Source organism: Nuphar pumila, chromosome 11 (assembly GCF_984573655.1).
Source record: "Nuphar pumila chromosome 11, dmNupPumi1.hap1.1, whole genome shotgun sequence".
Lineage (NCBI taxonomy): Eukaryota > Viridiplantae > Streptophyta > Magnoliopsida > Nymphaeales > Nymphaeaceae > Nuphar > Nuphar pumila.
The window spans coordinates 110511385-110531354 of NC_143259.1; the positions used below are offsets into that span (position 1 = coordinate 110511385).

Genomic DNA, 19970 nt, shown 5'->3' on the forward strand with positions numbered 1-19970 from the left:
TAGTGCACTCACAACAATCAAAGTATGTTTGGTCATTCTAGGAATTATTTAAAGGTTTTCCAAAATTCAAGGAGGTTGTTGGGATGTATCATTCAATTTGTCATTGTTTGATGATTTCTTCCATGTACTAATACAAAAATGAAAAGATAACAATGTTGAAATGGACATAGTCTTCTTTATGGGTCCTATAAATGGTCATGCATGACACTTTGTGGGAGTATCCTCACAAGCACAAGAAAGGTTTCAGCTCTTGTGTTTATACAAAACAAAGGTTCATTCCTCAAGGCTTAGAAGATGAAGCTTACATTCTTCATCTTCCTTGCTCTTGTAGCTTCCCTCTGCAATGCTTCTGATCCAAGCCAGTTGCAAGACTTCTGTGTTGCTGATCTTCATAACCCAAGTACTTCCCCAAACTTAGCATTAACACCCACACACACACACATGCATGCATGTATGCCCATATTAAGTTTTGTATGTATGCGCACACATACATAGTCAATATTGTACCAATAATAAGTATTTAATCTCTATCAGAGTGTAATACCTTGGTCACGTTTATTCTCTAATATGTCTCAAACAGGAATGATCTCAAGGATATGTTCTCAATCATGGATAACAAAAGTGATAGAGAAAAACTAGCCATTGTAATTAAACCGATGACTATATATCGCGTTATAAATCTAATGCTCTGTTCTTTGAGCTAAGCATACTGAACTGACATAGCATAAAATAGGGAAGCATATGAGCTCAGGAAGCTGCTAGGATCTTAGCTAATCAGCTGGTTTATTTATGTATCACAATACAAATGATGATATTATATACCAATTAGTAAGCACTTTGTGTCCTTCCATGAAAAAGCAAATCTGAATTATTTGCTATCTTGGTCGTGTTTATTTGTGTAGTATGTCTCAAAGTGGATTTGAAGTATCATGACAAACAAATTTTTACATTTAATCATCAAATTGGTGTTCACTGGGAAAAAATATTTTCATTCACATTCTTTGATGTATTTCCATATGTATTATACTTTTTTCTTTCCCCTTATTGGTTCCTTTTTTTTTTTTGTCTTTTTGATGTCATACTGTTCTAAACCATTGCTAAGACTATTTGGGAATGCTAACATTTAGTTCTTTCTTTCTTGTTAACCTCATTGTCTACTGCAGTTATTGTGAATGGCAAAGTGTGCAAGAATCCCATGCTAGCAAAGCCTGAAGATTTCTTCTTCCATGGGCTGGACGAGCCTGGCAACACATCCAACCCACTAGGCTCTATGGTGACCGCGGTCAATGTCCAACAGATCGCAGGACTCAACACTCTAGGCATCTCGCTGGCTCGCATCGACTTCGCACCGTGGGGTTTGAACCCACCTCACACGCACCCACGTGCAACTGAGATATTGGTTGTGTTGGAAGGCACGCTCTACGTCGGCTTCGTGACTAGCAACCCAGACAACAAGTTGTTTGCAAAGAAATTGTACAAGGGAGATGTGTTTGTGTTCCCACAAGGACTGATCCACTTCCAACTGAACGTAGGGGATGGAGAGGCTGTGGCCCTTGCTGGGCTAAGCAGCCAGAACCCAGGTGTGATCACCATTGCTAATGCAGTTTTTGGGGCTAAGCCACCCATCTCTGATGATCTTCTGGCCAAGGCTTTCCAAGTTGATAAGAAAGTGATTGATAAGTTACAGGCTGCGTTCTGGATGGATAACAACAACTAGTTTGTGAGGATGAACATATAGATACATGCATATATATATTCTTATGATTGTGGCGTGTATAGCCTCGTTGGCATCCTTTAAATAAAGTCATGTCCCCATTTCATCACATGATATGGAGAAAATTGGCGTATAATAAAAGGTTTCTCTCTCTCTCTCTCTCTCTCTCTCTCTCTCTCTCTCTCTCTCTCTCTCTCAACAAAACCCTTGTTGAGGAAAAGCCATAAACTAGAGATGAATTTAAAAAACACCCTTCTTTTTAAGTTTTTGAATTAGCTGATGTTCCATATTTATGAGTATTTTTTAAAATCTTTTTTTTGAAAGGCAAGCTGGGGCTAGGCAGAACCCTACCAGTTATTATTCAACGTTCCATTGGGTTTTGAACCTGCAACGTCCCACCACAAGGAGACGTGCACATAGAGCTCCTACCAACCACGAGGAGCATCCGTTGGTATTTTACACAAGGACCAGAAAATTCCACAAAAGAATCACCATTTTCATGGACTTTGTCCATTTATTGTTTTTTGTTTTTAAAGTAGTAAAAAATGAAAAGAAGTGAAATTGAAACCATGCGAAGGTTGACTGTTTCAAGAATTAGATCACATTAGAGAATTAAAATTTCTAAAAGAACAAACAACGAAAAGGAAAGAGAATAGAAAATGAGAACCTTCCATACCATAACATTCTAACAAGAAATTTGAACGAACATTTCTGTTTGCAGTTGATTATTTACAAATCTGTTATTATTGTTACAGTGATTATATGAATTCTACAAGCATATGGGTCAATTTTCAATCTTGTTAAGAGTTTTATAACATTGATTTGGGTAGGATATAGGCATTACTGGACCTTGAACATCCCAATGTAGTCAAGTGAGATTATTAGTTGAACAGTGTGACACGCAGGGAACAATTTCAGATCAATGAACTTTCTACCCTAAACCAAATGTACTATGTCACTACATGGCTAATAGAGTTCAGATGGCATATGCAGATATGGATTTCAACGTGAAAAGCCAAAAACCACTCCAACCCATTCAGCTAACAGCATCTAGTAGAAAGACTAGAATAGCATAGCGCTTGGTTTGTCAGATTCTGGAGGCAACAGAGACAAGAAAATAGATACAGCCAGAGCCAAGAACATAGACAGAAGCCATCCAACAAGTTCAACTGCATGAATTGGGCAGGTGAAACTCATACTTGCAAACTCTGCACTATTATATAGCACCTTCCTGAGGGAAGCCACAGAAGAGGATCAGAAAACAAAGGCAAGAACAAATAGATTGCAAACATGGAAATTGCCCTGATAGTAGACATGCTAGTTGTCGATTAGAAACACACAAGGGAGAATTGTGCTTCAAAAATGTATGCATTCACCATGCATGTACTAAGTATATGTCACTTGCTGGAGCATGGGTACTGGATATATTTGCAACTATTGAGCAGTCCAGTGGCTTTTGATGAACAACATACATAGAAGCTCACTTATCACTTCCACCATAAGAAAACTAATTGGCTGGCAAATCACAATGTGCTCATTTCAGAAGAATCTGCCACCACGTGTTCAGTATGTTCGCCATCCATAGTCATGCCTTCTCCCTCTTCTCCATCCCTCTGCATATCCACCTTTAGTCTCTGCATTTGACATCCAGAGGACCAACAAAGCTAGAAATAATCAGCAAATAAATTTACTATTTATCAATTCAAAGAAGGCTTGCTTTATGGGGAGGGGTTCATATTCTTCATTGAGCACTTCAAACAGATGGGCAACAAAAAACAGCAGGCCTCTGTATAAGTCCTTGACCAAGGCTTCTAAAACAGAAAGTTCTTCCTAATAAATTGAGATTAGATTCATACAACTCCCAACAATTAGCAAACAGAAAAAAGTGAGCACGTCTAAGAACACAAGATGGATTTGACACAAATTCAGGCACATAATAATACTAAAATGCCTAGGAATGAAAAAGAGGTTGGTGAAAGATATTTTTACAGGACAAAAAACAGAACATCTTAGAAATAGCAAGCACTTGCATGTTTCTCTGTGAAATATCAAAGCACTCTGTGTGTGCATGCATGCTGAAGTACATGTAGAGTTATCAGAAACCGCGCTATTAAACAGCTGTATGCCAAGGGACTGAAACAACTATCCTTCCTCCAAATACCATGGATCTTGCTGGTACTATATCCAGAAATCGCAAGCCTAAGAAATGTTAAAATATGTTATACATATATATATATATATAGATTATGACACATACACATATATATATATATATATATTACATATATATGTCTATGTGTCTATTTACATATATAAATATATATATTTCTTTTGTAATACCCAATAGGGGCAAATTAGTCTTTTCACATTGTACACGCATATGCTAAAAGATATGTTCTTTTTCTTTTCTCTTTTTTTTTCCTTTTTCTTTTTACCTTTTTACTTTCCTTCTTTGTTGGTTGAGAGGGGTCCACAAAGAGTCGTTGGGTGTGTGTGCATGCTTTCGTGCTTGCTCTTGGAGATTTCGCCTCTCTCATTTGGCACTTCATTATATGGTATCAGAGCCTTGGTTGAGAAAGCTTCATTGGATCCTCTCTTGACAAGTAATATCACTTATCTTTCTTGCTTTCAAATTATTTTTCTATAAATGGCCAACAAAGATGCAAAAATAGACCTCTCATTCAAATTGGATAGGACAAATTATCGAATGTGGACAGCCGCTATGGAAAATAACCTCAAAGGTAAAAAAACTTTGGGGTTATGTGTGTGGAACCATTCTGAAACCACAATTGAAGTTAACTAAGTTTGAAGGAAATGAGGAAAGAGCAGTAAACGATGAAGAAAAAGAGAAGACTATTCTTGACTTCTCTTCAAAAATGGAAGATTGGGAAAGTAAGCATGCTAAAATTCTAGCATGGTTCATGAATAATGTCGAATTAAAGATTTATGTAAATCTTGCAAAGATCAAGAAGGCTAATGAAGCTTGGTTCTTTATAAAAGGCATGTACACTCAAAGAGACCTTGCTAGGCATTTCTTTTTACAAGAAAAGGTAAGAGCTACCAAGCAAGGTGATATGAGTATTTGGCACTATTATAGTGCCCTATCCTCTTTATGGGATAAACTTGTTCTTCTCGAACCTCAATGGGAGGGTAGTGTTATTGCCATGAGACAAGTGCAAATGAAAAAAGAGAGGTTTTTTCAATTTATTCATGGACTTCATCCTGAAGTTGAGCGACTTAGAGGATCCCTTCTTCATAGGGTTTCTACTCCTCTAAGTGACATTTTGGCCGACTTATGTCAAGAAGAAACTCGTTTGGCCTTGAAAAGAGATGTTGATGAAGTTCATGCCGTGTCTAAACCCGGCAACAATGTAAGATCATATAAACCACCCCATTTTTGGAAGAATAATGGTGGTGGAAGAAAAAAAATTATTTGTCATAATTGTAATGAGCCGGGCCATATTCATCTAGATTGCCCCAAATTCAAGAAGGTAGCTTCTATTGGTGAAATTCCTCCAAATACAAATGAAGATTCAAAAAAGGATGGAGACATAAAGGAGTTCATCGCTCATCTTACCGAAACTCTTCAATAATTTATAAAGATGAATTCCTCTACATCATCATCCTCACCCTCCACTTTCAGTGCCGCCATCTCATCTTTTTCAGGTATGACCTTTTGGATTCTTGACTCAGATGTCTCCTTTCATATGACTCCAAATGCATCACTTTTGTCAAAACCAAATCTCAATAAATTCAAATCATATGTTTTCACCGTTGATGAAACATCCTTTGATGTTGAAGGCATTGGAAACCTTGAGAAAACTTATGACCAAAACAAAAAAAAAATGTTCCCAAAATCTAAATTATTCAAAAACTTAATTTAAATCTTTTTTCGTTTCTCAAATTATCGATTTTGAATATGATGTCACTTTTTCACCTACTCATTGCTATGTGCAGGATCTCTGGTCCGGGAAGCGGATTGGGCAAGGCTATAGAAGAGAGGATCTTTATTATATAGATTTTTTGTCTTTGCCATCCAAATCATTTTGTAATCATGTTCAATCCAAAAATATTGAGACTTGGCATAAGAGGCTTGGACATCCTAGTATTTCCAAGTTGTATCTCTTTCCTTTTTTGGAAAAATTTTGTAATACAAATACACTTACATGCAATGATTGTATTCTTGGAAATATTCATTCACTTCCGTATTCGCCTAGTAATTTTGTGTCAAAAAGACCTTTTAAACCTGTGCATTCCGATGTATGGGGGTCGGCGCCCGTTATGTCCAAAGGGGGGTATTCCTACTATGTTACCTTTATTGATGTTACCTTTATTGATGACTTTACTAGATATACATGGATATACATTATTAAAAACAAATCTGATGTCTTCACTAATTTTAAAGAATTCCACGTTCTTATTCAAAATCAATTTCAAAACAATATAGTTATATTTAGATCTGATTCTAGAGGTGAGTACATGTCTAAAGATTTTTAAAATTATTTCAAAATAAATAAATTGCACCAACGATCTTGTCCTAAAACTCCGCAACAAATTGGTCTTGCGGAAACGAAACATAGACATTTAATTGAAACTACAAGAACACTTCTTATCTCTAAAATTGTTCCTAAAAACTTTTGGGCCGAAGTTCTTCTTACCGCAACATATCTTATCAATCGTATGCCCTCTTCTTTTTTAAAAAAGGTATCATCTTTTGAAAAATTATTTAAAATTACTCCAGATTTTAACAGGCTAAGGATCTTTGGATATAAATGTTTTGTGCTTGTTCAAGGACAAGATAAATTATCACCCAAAACCCTTGAATGTGTGTTCATTAGCTATGGTGAAAATAAAAAAGGCTATAGATGCTATGATATTCTAAACAATAAACTCTATGTGTCAAGAAATGTAAACTTTCTTAAAGAACAAAATGGTTTTGATATCCACACATCTAGAGAAGACATTGATTATTCCTTCCTATTTGACTTGGCTCATAGAATTGAGTCCTCTGATGCAATCATTTGCGATAATACTTGTGATGGCATTTTACATGGGACTGCCTTCTCCATTATAAACCAACGCAGGGGAAACCATCAGGGATCTTTCGAGCCTTGCTCTCTCCTCCTCTTCCTCTTTCCTTTTCCCCTTTCTCTCTTCTTACCCTTCTCCTCTCTTTCCTCACGGTTGAAGGAAATCGATCCAATGGCGGTGCAAATTACATATATATGTTTATGTGTCTATCTACATATATATATATATATATATATATATATATATTTGTAATACCCAATAGGGGCAAATTAGTCTTTTCACATTATACACGCATATCCTAAAAGATATGTTCTTTTTCTTTTCTCTTTTTTTTTCCTTTTTTCCTTTTTCTTTTTACCTTTTTTCTTTTCCTTCTTTGTTGGTTGAGAGGGGTCCACAAAGAGTCGTTGGGTGTATGTGCGTGATTTCGTGCTTGCTTTTGGAGATTTCGCCTCTCTCATTTGGCACTTCATTACATGGTATCAGAGCCTTGGTTGAGAAAGCTTCATCGGATCCACTCTTGACAAGTAATATCACTCATCTTTCTTGCTTTCAAATTATTTTTCTATAAATGGCCAACAAGGATGCAAAAATCGACCACTCATTCAAATTGGATAGGACAAATTATCAAATGTGGGCGGCCGCTATGGAAAACAACCTCAAAGGTAAAAAAACTTTGGGGTTATGTGTGTGGAACCATTCCGGAACCACAATTGAAGTTAACTAAGTTTGAAGGAAAGGAGGAAAGAGCATTAAACGAAGAAGAAAAAGATAAGACTATTCTTGACTTCTCTTCAAAAATGAAAGATTGGGAAAGTGAGCATACTAAAATTCTAGCATGGTTCATGAATAATGTTGAATTAAAGATTTATGCAAACCTTGCAAAGTTCAAGAAGGCTAATGAAGCATGGTTCTTTATGAAAGGCATGTACACTCAAAGAGACCTTGCTAGGCATTTTTTTTACAAGAAAATGTAAGAGCTAGCAAACAAGGTGATATGAGTATTTGGGACTATTATAGTGCCCTATCTTCTTTATGGGATGAACTTGTTCTTCTCGAACCTCAATGGGAGGGTAGTGTTATTGCCATGAGGCAAGTGCAAATGGAAAAAGAGAGTTTTTTTCAATTTATTCATGGACTTTGTCCTGAATTTGAGCAACTTAGAGAATCCCTTCTTGATAGGGCTTCTACTCCTCTAAGTGACATTTTGGTCAACTTACGTCAAGAAGAAACTCATTTGGCCTTTAAAAGAAATGTTGATGAAATTCATGCCGTGTCTAGACCCGACAACAGTGTAAGATCATATAAATCACCCCATTTTTGGAAGAATAATGGTGGTGAAAGAAGAAAAATTATTTGTCATAATTGTAATGAATCGGGCCATATTCGTCTAGATTGCCCCAAATTCAAGAAGAATGTGGCTCCCGTTGGTGAAATTCCTCCAAATACAAATGAAGATTAAAAAAAGGGTGGAGACATAAAGGAGTTCATCGCTCATCTTACCGAAACTCTTCAACAATTTATAAAGATGAATGCCTCTACATCATCATCATCACCCTCCATTTTCGGTGCCGCTATCTCATCTTTTCCAAGTATGACCTTTTGGATTCTTGACTCGGGTGCCTCCTTTCATATGACTCCAAATGCATCACTTTTGTCAAAACCAAGTCTCAATAAATTCAAATCATATGTTTCCATCGTTGATGGAACATCCTTTGATGTTGAAGGCATTGGAAACCTTGAAAAAACTTATGTCAAAAAAAAAATTGTTCACAAAATCCAAAATATTCCAAAACTTAATTTAAATCTTTTTTCGTTTCTCAAATTACCGATTTTGAATGTGATGTCACTTTTTCACCTACCCATTGCTATGTGCAGGATCTCTGGTCCGGAAAGCGGATTGGGCAAGGCCATAGAAGAGATGATCTTTATTATATAGTTTTTTTGTCTTTGCCATCCAAATCATTTTGTAATCATGTTCAATCCAAAGATATTGAGACTTGGCATAAGAGGCTTGTACATCCTAGTATTTTCAAGTTGTATCTCTTTCCTTTTTTGGAAAATTTTTGTAATACAAATACACTTACATGCAATGAATGTATTTTTGAAAAGATTCATTCGCTTCCGTATTCGCCTAGTAATTTTGTGTCTAAAAGACCTTTTAAACTTGTGCATTCCGATGTATGGGGGCCGGCACCCGTTATGTCCAAAGGGGGATATTCCTACTATGTTACCTTTATTGATGACTTTACTAGATATACATGGGTATACATTATTAAAAATAAATCTAATGTCTTCACTAATTTTAAAGAATTTCACGTTCTTATTCAAAATCAATTTCAAAACAATATAGTTATATTTAGATCTGATTCTAGAGGTGAGTACATGTCTAAAGATTTTTAAAATTATTTCAAAATAAATGAATTGCACCAACGATCTTGTCCTAAAACTCCGCAACAAAATGGTCTTACGGAAATGAAACATAGACATTTAATTGAAACTACAAAAACACTTCTTGTCTCTAAAAATGTTCCTAAAAACTTTTGGGCCGAAGTTCTTCTTACCGCAACATATCTTATCAATTGTATGCCCTCTTCTTCTTTAAAAAATGTATCAACTTTTGAAAAATTATTTAAAATTACTCCAGATTTTAATAGACTAAGGATTTTTGGATGTAAATGTTTTGTACTTGTTCAAGGAGAAGATAAATTATCACCCAAAGCCCTTGAATGTGTGTTCATTAGCTATGGTGAAAATAAAAAAGGCTATAGATGCTATGATATTCCAAACAATAAACTCTATGTGTCAAGAAATGTAAACTTTCTTAAAGAACAAAATGGTTTTGATATTATTCCTTCCTATTTGACTTAGCTCCTAGAATTGAGTCCCCTGATGCAATCATTTGCGATAATACTTGTGATGGCATTTTACATCATAATGATATACCACAACATGGTAATGTTTCTCAAATGAGAACCTTAATGATATAAATGTATATACCCGACGGTTAGAAAATGAACATCAACAAGTTTTTGAGAGATATTCTCAAGACTTCTCTTTAGAAGAACCTATTGATCCACCTAAGAGATCTTCTCGTAATAGTAGGTCACCATAAAAATTTGTGTCTTATGAATCTTTTTCTCCTAATTATAGGACTTGTCTCATGTTAATACATTTGTATCATGAGCCTACTTTATTTAAAGAAGCTAAAGATCATCCACATTGGATTAAAGACATGAAAATTGAATTAGAGGCTCTTAACAAAGCTCAAAATTGGAGTATTATTCGTCAACCATTAGGAAAAAAGGCAATTGGGTGTAGATGGGTATATAAAGTCAAAACCAAATGTGATGGATCTATAGAAAGATACAAAGCTCGCTTGGTTGCAAAAGGCTACACCCAAGAATATGGCATTGATCATAAAGAAACCTTTGCTCCAGTAGCTAGAATGACTAGTGTGAGAACATTAATTGGCTTAGCCTCCATTAAGCAATGTCTGATATATCAACTTGATGTTAAAAATGCATTTTTAAATGAAACTCTATGTGAAGAAGTTCTTATGGATCCTCTGTTAGGTCTTGAAATTGGTAAAGAAAATATTCTAAAGTTAAATAAATCTCTCTATGGTCTTAAACAAGCACCAAAAGCTTGGTATGATCTTTTTAGCAAAGTAGTTTTTGATAATGGTTTTTCCTCATGTTATATTGATATTGTTTTGTTTGTTAAAACTTCTAATGAGTACGTAACAATTTTGTTGTTATATGTTGATGACATGATTATCACAGGTAATAATAAAAAGGGTATTGACCTTATTAAAAATATCCTCAAAGAAAATTTTGATATATCTGACCTTGGTTTTCTAAGGTATTTTTTAGGAATTGAAATTGCATACTCCCCCAAGGGGTATCTTCTCTCTCAGATGAAGCTTGCCTCCGATATTATTGTCCGGTCTGAGCTGTCAGATGACAAGAAGGTAGAGACTCCAGAAGTGATCAACGCCAAGATGAGAGCCAGTGATGGCACTCCATTAGCAGATCTCACGCCTTATCGTCAGTTGATTGGGTCACTAACACATTTATCTATCACCAGGCTCGATATTTCTCATGTGGTTCATAGTACAAGCCAATTTCAGACTGCTCCTTCTACCATTCACATGGCCGCAGTCATGAGGATTATCAAATATTTAAAAAGCATCATAACTAAAGGATTATTCTTACCCTCTTACTTTACTTGCTTATACTGACTCTGATTGGGAGGTAACCCTGTTGATCGTATTTTCACCACAGGTTATTGTGTGTTTCTTGGAGAGTCATTTATTTCATGGAGGTGTAAGAAGCAACATAAAGTTTCTCTCTCTTCTACCGAAGCAGAGTATCGTGTGATGGCCACTACCACCACTAAGATTGTATGGTTAAAAAGCTTGCTTAAATATATGGGTGTCTCATTATCAACTCCTTCGAAGTTGTGCTGCGACAACAAGAGTTTTATCTACATTGCCAGCAATCACACCTTTCATGAACGAACAAAGTACATTGAGATGGACTGTCATTATGTTCGTGATGAATTCTTATAGGGCACCATTCAACTGCCATATGTTCCTACCGAATATCAGTTGGCGGACTTCTTCACCAAAGCTTTGCCATCGCCTCGTTTTTACTTTCTCCTTAGCAAACTCTTGGTGATCTCACCATGTGTTTGAGGGAGGGGGGTGTTAAAATATGTTTTATATATATATATATATATATATATATATATATATATATATATATATATATATATATATATATATATATTACATATATGTGTCTATGTGTCTATCTACATATATAAATATATATATATATCTTTTGTAATACCCAATAAGGGCAAATTAGTCTTTTCACATTGTACACGCATATCCTATAAGATATGCTCTTTTTCTTTTCTCTTTTTTTTTCCTTTTTTTCCTTTTTCTTTTTACCTTTTTCTTTTCCTTCTTTATTGGTTGAGAGGGGTCCACAAAGAGTCGTTGGAGGGGCTCCAACGGCTCTATGGGAGCGCCTCTTTGGGTCCCTTAATGTGTATAAATAAGGGGCTTGGCCCCATGTATTCTTCAAGCTTCTTGTGAAGCCGTGAAATATATTTTTTCACCTTATTGTGTGTTTTACTACTTTTGTGGTTTGTTGCAATCTTGCCCATGAGTGGCTTCTTGTGTATGTGTGTGCTTTTGTGCTTGGTCTTGGAGATTTCGTCTCTCTCATTTGGCACTTCATTACAAGAAAAAGGTCAAACCCACCAACACAAGAAGAGGACTCTCAGTTTTGGTGGAATGCTTGCTTACATTGAATTACCCACAATCCAAACAGATATAATGAACCACCAACCAAAATATGACATACCATATCTAGGAAAAACTCCTGTTTAATGACTGGATGAAATGATAAATATATATAGACATAAACGCACGCTAGCACAGGACCTCTGATAAATGCACAGCGAGAGAGAGAGAGAGAGAGAGAGAGAGAGAGAGAGAGAGAGACTATTTTAGTCAAACTGAAAAAAGAAAGAATTGTTTCAAAAATATTTTTGAGATCCTTTACATGAATGTGCCTCCACTGTTTTAGATTTAAATAGAAGTAATATTTTGGACTGTCAGTATGTGGGCTTACCCAGTACTGCATAAACCACTTCAAGGCTTTTATGAATTCAAATCAATTCTGTTAGATTTACACTCTAATCTGAATAAATATGTTTGTGTGTTTCACATGCAAAACCCTCCTTGTAGCTTAGTTGTCAAAAGTGGGGCCTAGGCGAGCTAGGCACAGGGCCACTGCCTAGGCTTATGAGTCTCGGCAGTAGGGCCCTATTTTTCTGCCTAGGCAGCGCAATGTATAGAAAGTCCACTGGATTAACAGTTTTAGAGCCTAATATCTATTTTACAAAAGTCATTAAGTTCATTACCTTTGATTCTGCACCACCATTCCTCATGTGTGCAAACATGTTACTGTACAACTTAGCATCTCTCTTATTTCTCTCCCACTGCATATGCTTTAATGTCTTGGATAATGATTTTATCTCCCTGCAAAGAAAAAAATATGAAACAGTAAAACATCATTGTTAATGATCATATCCAACGCAAGCCAAAAGTTACATGACTAATTCACAACTATAAAGTCATAAAAGTTCCACACTTACCTGTTCTGAGGATCAACCTCAAGGGCTTTCTTTATATCAAGTTCTGCCAGAGCCAGATCAAAGGTTTCCATATATGCTTGTGCTCGTCTATACATTGCTTTAATATTTTGGGAGTCCATATCCAATACCTATGAACATCAACAATAATTTAATAAGTGTAACTCCAATCACTCGGAAATGATGCAAAAAATAAGACCAAAGGCTCAGATTTGAAACTGTAATCACCTTAGAACAAAGCGGAATAGTTCCAATAAAATCATTTAGCTTAAGGCTGCATGCAGCATTATTTAGCCAGCAAGAAATCCTTAAAGTTTTAGCTGCCTTCTCTTCATCATCTTCAAATGAACCTTCATTCAAATAATCTGCAGCCTGATAAATAGGAACATTAAGTTACCAATATAAGATGACTACCCTAAGCATGAGAAAAGCTCTGTTTACACATTACATACTTTGGTATACTGTTTTGCTGCCTGCTGATACTTTCCACTGTTAAATAGCTTGTTGCCTTCTTTTTTTTTCTTCCCAGCAGAATCAATTTTCTCACGAGTATTCATCTCCCATGGTTCTTTCTCCTGAGAATACAAAAAGGTTGAATTATAATCAGAAGAAATAAGTTGCATCAACTTTTATGCATTTAACAAGCAATATAAAGAAGACTTGAATTACTCGAGCATTAACAAGTTGATTATTTCATCTCTTATTCAATTACCCTGGTAAATTTGATCATCTCAATTTCATAGGTTAGGGTGGAACTTGCAGGAACGATGGCAAGATCCCGCTTAACTTCAACATCTCCAAACCCATAAATTGGTTTAATGGTTACAGTGGATAGTTCACCTTTCTTCATTGTTGCAAAGGTTTGATCCAAACCAGCAATTACTTGTTCTGTGTATAATAGAACAATTAGGGGGAAGAAAGAAAGATTCTTGCATATCGGAAACCAAGTATGCATTAATGACATGCAGCAAATATCAACGCATAGAAGAAACTGCACAGGGTTGCTGACCTTCATCAATGACAAACAAAATGCCCTCCTCTTCATCAAAACCCACCTTCTCAAACATGGTACCATCTTCAAGCATTCCTGTGTATCTCACTGGAGGATAATATATAAAAGAAATCAAAATTTCCTATATCTTACAGACTGATAGAAAATCACAGCTTGCAATATGATTTTAGCATTTGCCAAAGAGCCAGATTCACCTATATAGGATGCTACAACTGTTACAGGTGAAAACTAATTATCCTAAAGAACAAGAACACACAATATCTGGATGAAAGATTGCTAACAAAAAGGGAAAAAAAAGAGTCAAAAACCATCACAAATAATAATGTGTATGATAAAGAGTGCATACCATGAACAACAGCTCCATCATTAGGAGTATGCAGACCTTCACCTTCCCTCAAAATCTTTTTCAGGATAGTTGAATCGCCCATTACATCAACAACTGGCTTGAAAGAAATAACTTCAAGATCAATGTTCAGAATAGCATTTGAGGGGATAGAACAATATTGGTCCATGTAATTTCTTCCACTATCACCGAAGCCATCTGCCAATTGCCAGCATAATATAGTGAATATCTAGTTGAGCAATGACTGGAGAGAGAGAGAGAGAATGACAACCGATGACAAACAAGTTTTAAATAGATTTACCTATTTAGTGTTAGAAAAAGTCATAAATTAAAAAATAATGGTCTACTAAGTAAAAAAGTTGTCTTTGTGTGATTTGTTGTGCTTGATAAGATAGCTGTCATGTTGGTAATATTTTATGACTTATGTAATTATATATTTAACTAGGTTCCAATCCAACTTATAATAGCATATAAAGAAGAGACAAAAAACACTTGGGAATTAAAAAAAACAACCTGCAGAACAATTCCTTATGTTGTTTGTTGTGCTTGACAAAATAGATGTCCACAATGGATAAAGAATGAAACCCTTCCTAATCAAGCATTGTCTTTTTATATCGTCAAAACAGAACAGCATGTAATTTATATGAAAGAATGTTGATAATCTGCTGCAACATTATGCAATTATATCATTCCATAGGCAAAACGATAACAGCATATGAAAAAGAGACAAAACGCACTTGATACAAGTATCTTGGAGAACTATGGAATCTTCAGCTCCAAAGCAACAGATGACAATATATTAAATCAAAGTAATAATTGCCAAAGATGCAATTATGTTTCAATTTCATGAATAATCATCTTCCCAGTGCATGCCCATCCAAGTTGCACATATGACTAATAACATTATATTGTGTTACTGATTCACAATGCCAGCATATGTTAAGATTACAAAATCAAAAGAAAAAATAGCCAGCAACTGATAAGAAGCTCAAAAAGATTTCACATGATCAAGAACAAGGGCATTACTTTACTGCTAAAAAGTCCTGAAATTGCAAGTTGACGTAATATGCACATCAACCAATTCTCATTGTTTATTTCATGTATTGATTTGTTTATTCTAATGATACAAGTTAGGCACCTGTTAAAATATTCACCGAGGAAATATGATTTCCTGGCTTACAATCATCACCAAATCCATTTACTGAAGCCGAATATTTGTGTTGATCATTTGAGGTATTGGAAAACCCTCATCTCATAAATTATTTCCAAATATTGAAACCAGAGTCTCATTTGATCATTACTAAATCAGACTCAAGCATTTACTGTAAGCTAGAAAAAACTGGATACTAATCGCCATTTCACTTGAAACAGAAAACTTTTACACGTTTCTCTATCTCTAAATGGCATCTAATGAAAAAAATATGTACTATGAGTGAAGTATTACTGATTACAATAGATATAAACATAATGATAATATTACCAACATACATACAGATAACTTTCCACATATTGTTTCATAGAAACAATAAGCAAAATGTTTTTCTAGCAGTAAAAGTAGTGTACCAATTTCCTAGACAAATTCATACCAGCAATCAAGGGTAATAGCTCCCACAGCAACAATAATGATGAACATAAGAGCAACAACAACACTGAGTACTATTACCACTACTATAGTGATACTTATCACAATTATCAGGATTGACTTAATAACCAGTAAAAATTCAAGACGCAGTTTTTACAAGTGAAATTTGTTGATGATAACAATAATAGAAGGTACAGTTTGCTTTACCAAAAATAAAAGTGATGAACAAAACTTAGGAAGCGATATAATGTCAAAATAACATTCATATAGATAAAAGCTCTAAGAAACAAGACAACATTATATTAGTAAAATAACATCACTGCCAATTAGAAACTTAGAATAGAGAGAGAACTGCAATAGCAGAAATGCACCGAAAGATCATATAAGAGAAAAAACACTTCCAGTATGAATCAAAATTTGTAAAAAAGATGTCTCCAAATTAACGGACATACGAACAGAAGAAATCATGTAGTAAAGAGGTGACGTACACTGAGGTCCAACAGTTAAAGTAGCCTTCTCTCCCTTTGCCATCGTTTTGATGGCCCTTGAAATTGCAGGACAAAAATGATCTGCAGCAACAATAAGTTTGCGATAGCAATCAGCATGGCAAATCTTCAAAGGCCTCCGTGCTGCATTATTACTCACACAAAATGACAATAAAGTTACCACATTACCATCTTTAACATGAAATTCCAATCCTTCTTGAGGGCTTCTGGCAACAACAGCCCCATCAACCAGCCTCGCTTCATACTTAACTAGAAAAAACCAATAAATTGTCAGAAAAAAACACATTAAAATCACAAATAAAAGCTCCCCAAGGCGCTTCACGTACTGATAAAAAGAAACAAATAAAAAAAAACAACCTTTAACTTCATCCAAATCACCAGGCCTTGCATCACTCTGCCCCTGACAGGTAATCTTCTTTACAATCCCACCATCCTTACAGATATCAATAACACGGTTCCATGAAATCAATTCCACTTCAAACTCTTTCTCAGGGCTTGAAGGCAAAGAGAACAACGCAGTCTCCAGCCTTTTCATGGTGATAATCCCATGGTCCAAACCTTTGCATATTTGGTCTGGAAGGATACCAATCTTCAGGAAATAAGCAAATTCCAAGAGAACCCAAATGAAATCTCAATAAAAAAAGAATTGAAAAGTAAAAAAAATACCTTCACCAAGCTTAAAGGTAAAAGGCTCTCCTTTATCTTTGCTAGAATCACACTTGGTCCCATCAACCACGGTGACAATGCAATGAACTACAACAGTGTGCATTGATTGCAACATTAATCAATGGAAAAAACAGATACCCAAGTGATGGAAACTAACAAAAACAACAAGGAATTAGTCCAACCAGTGACTTCATCCCCCAATTCAGGGGTCTCCCACCCACGTCCGGATTTGAGGAGCTTCTTCTTCAAGCCCAAGCTGTTGATTTGCCTCTCTTCTCCTTCCTTCATGGGAGGGGACGACTCGATCTCCTCTCCCGCTTCCTCGTCCTCATCGTCTTCCATGTCCGAGAGATTCAGATTCTTCCCTACCATTTCTTGAGATAGCTGTGTTTTCAGGTTCGCCCTTTCCGTTTAACGAGACAATGCGGCCTTGCTAGTAGGGGTGCAAACGGGTCGGATTTGGTCCAGTTCTTTTAAATCCGAAAACAAAATCCGAATCCGGATCCAAATCAGATCCGAGGAGGTAAGGTTGAATCTGAAGCCGAAATACACGTCATAATACTGGGCCCGGAAAAAATAAAATAAAAACACTCCATGAATCGGATCAATTCCAAATCTGACTTCAAATGCTGATCTGAATCCGACCCATCTAAATTTACATTTGCATGTCACTTAAAAAATTCATATCCAAAAAATCATGTCAGACTTGGATCTTGTATCTGATCATATCCGATACGTTTGCAGCTCTACTTGCTAGATCGATCTCAGCTTGTTGAACTCGTGACTCGGTGCTTTCGGTTAAGGCTGTGAATGGATCGGATCTGAGGTCCGGTACCAGCCCAACCAGGATCTGTAATTCAGGGTTGGATATAAACAACTTTGGCTCATATTACAAAAAATAACCAAGTTTTTAGGGCTGTCAACTAACTGGTCGAACTTGTGTTGGATACACGACCCGACCCAATTACCCGAGTATGGACGTGAAAAATGTTGACGAATATTATTTCGATCAATCCAAACCCAACTCAAGTAACATGCGGGTCGGGTTTGAGATATAATTTTGCTCGGATATCCGACCTGACATCAAGTATTTTTAAATGTATTTTTTTTACTAAATATACCCTTTAAATGTCCTTTAAATTATATATGAGTAATGCACTGGTGCTGCCTAAGCCCCTTAAAAATCATAGTTTTTTGGGCTTTTCTCACATTTAACACCATAGATGTGTGATCTATAGGTTTTGTTTAGTGGGAACCGGCTTTTGGATCATCGAAATCTGACCTGTATACTGGTTTTTCTGGTGATCCAAAATCAATGGCTAATAAGGCATCAATTTTTTTCGGCTCATAAAAATACATTTTCATCAAAAAAACATTATCCAATAATAGATTCTCACTAAATTGAGTATGATAAAGGGTTCAGATCTATCATAAAACACTTCAAACTATGGAGCCTAACAGGGCAGAACGAGAAAAGCGAGCCTAATATTTTCAGTTATCATTATATATGGATAAGGTTTGGGATTTGTTTTCTTGATCTGATGCAATCCTAATCAAGTACCTGACTGGTTGTTATTTAAGGGGTTTGGTTCAATGCTGATCTGACATAAACCCGATCCTTTGATAGGCCTCTTCGTTTTAGACTATTGAGTTAAACTGGATCAAGTTTGGGTTTGGATATGAACCAACTTGTAGCGAGCTCAGTTCAAAACTGTTCAAATCTAGAACATCTAAATACATGGGGATTCTGTACAGCCAAAATTTGCAAAAACTAATCACGTTGGGTACCATATCAGTGCAAGTATATCTCAATAATTTTAGAAATTGAATTAGGTATCTGATTTGGGTGTAGCGGGTATTAAATGAAACATGCTAAATGAGTTTTCAGGTTTTTTTAGTTTTATTTTTAAATTCTAACCACACAGATGTGATTTATTTACATGATTTTATAGGGATCAACTCTTGAAGTATTCGATTCCAACACATGGGTGGGTTTTTATAACGTTCCCAAAATCAACGGTCTAAAATCTTTGTAAATTTTTTAGGCTCCAAATATCATTTTTTCATCAAAAACACATGATCCAGGTTTGGACCTTATGAGGTTGAAACTGCAAAAAAAAATACCAAAAGAGCAAAAAACCCATTTGCACCATTCATTTAGTATGTACCCATTACTCTTGATTAGGATTAGCTCGTTCTTATTTAGAAAAAAAAACACCAATTCTACTAAAGTACATTTGCTCGTAACACCAATGGTAGGCTCAACTTGTCTGGAAGGAGCAGCTAGTCTCTTTCACCTTGTGTGGGGCCGTTGCAGGTTCAAAACCCAATGGTATAGTTATATAACTGGTAGGGGTCTGACTAACCCTAGCTGGACTTTCAACAAAAAGAGTAATAACATTAGCTATCATAATATTGAGAACATTATTAACCACCTTAGGTGTTCATATATATATATATATATATATATATATATATATATATATATAAAAGGAGGACCATCCACCCAAAGGGAGGTCACGATTGGATAGCTGTGCATTTAAAAGTTGTGCACCTCATCGATCAAATATCATATATTTGGTCTTTATAATTTATTTAGTAAGAAATATGTTTTACACATACTTTCCTACATATAGGCATGTTTTTTGAAATGTGGAAAATCGATAGCTCATCATGCATTTAAAACTTTGCAATACAAAGTAGCATGGGCCATTGATTTTTAGCATTTCAAAAGATGCATCTAAAAATCTAAAAAATCATCATCCAAACACGTCACTCACTAAATAAATCATAAAAATCCAATATGTAAAGTTTGATCAATGAAAAACTCAATCATTAGAGAAAAAACAACGTTGATTATCATCGATTGTAGATTTTGGACCTTTCTTTGGTTGGATAGTCCCCTTTCCTATATATATAATATATACAATATATATGTTACGTAT

General features: G+C 35.5%; 2 protein-coding genes across 3 annotated transcripts; one reads left to right on the forward strand and one right to left on the reverse strand.

Annotated features, from left to right (window-relative positions):
- The first annotated feature begins 294 nt into the window (after window positions 1–294).
- Window positions 295–1807, forward strand: LOC149822827 (putative germin-like protein 2-1). The gene is made up of 2 exons (XM_089980072.1): window positions 295–400; window positions 1164–1807. The coding sequence occupies exons 1-2, from the start codon at window positions 295–297 to the stop codon at window positions 1715–1717; spliced, it is 660 nt and encodes a 219-aa protein (XP_089836198.1). The 3' UTR covers window positions 1718–1807.
- Window positions 1808–2892: 1085 nt separating this feature from the next.
- LOC149822828 (70 kDa peptidyl-prolyl isomerase-like) lies at window positions 2893–17437 on the reverse strand. Of its 2 annotated transcripts, XR_016425741.1 has the most exons (14): window positions 17208–17437; window positions 17026–17112; window positions 16717–16932; window positions 16528–16608; window positions 16342–16422; window positions 14275–14469; window positions 13926–14015; window positions 13629–13804; window positions 13369–13491; window positions 13145–13288; window positions 12920–13047; window positions 12686–12803; window positions 3091–3348; window positions 2893–2945 (listed from the first exon to the last, which is right to left on the reverse strand). XR_016425741.1 is itself a non-coding variant. In XM_089980071.1 (13 exons), exons 1-13 carry the CDS (start codon window positions 17395–17397, stop codon window positions 3238–3240), a joined length of 1740 nt encoding a protein of 579 aa, XP_089836197.1. In that variant the 5' UTR covers window positions 17398–17437; the 3' UTR covers window positions 2997–3237. The 2 variants fall into 2 exon arrangements, 1 of the variants encoding a protein (XP_089836197.1); XM_089980071.1 differs by lacking the exon at window positions 2893–2945 and having other exon boundaries at window positions 2997–3348.
- Window positions 17438–19970: the final 2533 nt, after the last annotated feature.

Coding starts and splice junctions, on each gene's coding strand:
- LOC149822827 (XM_089980072.1), top strand. CDS start 295: ATGAAGCTTACATTCTTCATCTTCCTTGCTCTTGTAGCTTCCCTCTGC. Junction 401..1,163: donor TGCTGATCTTCATAACCCAA/GTACTTCCCCAA, acceptor TGTCTACTGCAG/TTATTGTGAATGGCAAAGTG.
- LOC149822828 (XM_089980071.1), bottom strand. CDS start 17,397: ATGGTAGGGAAGAATCTGAATCTCTCGGACATGGAAGACGATGAGGAC. Junction 16,933..17,025: donor TACCTTTAAGCTTGGTGAAG/GTATTTTTTTTA, acceptor GTATCCTTCCAG/ACCAAATATGCAAAGGTTTG. Junction 13,492..13,628: donor AGATGATCAAATTTACCAGG/GTAATTGAATAA, acceptor TTGTATTCTCAG/GAGAAAGAACCATGGGAGAT.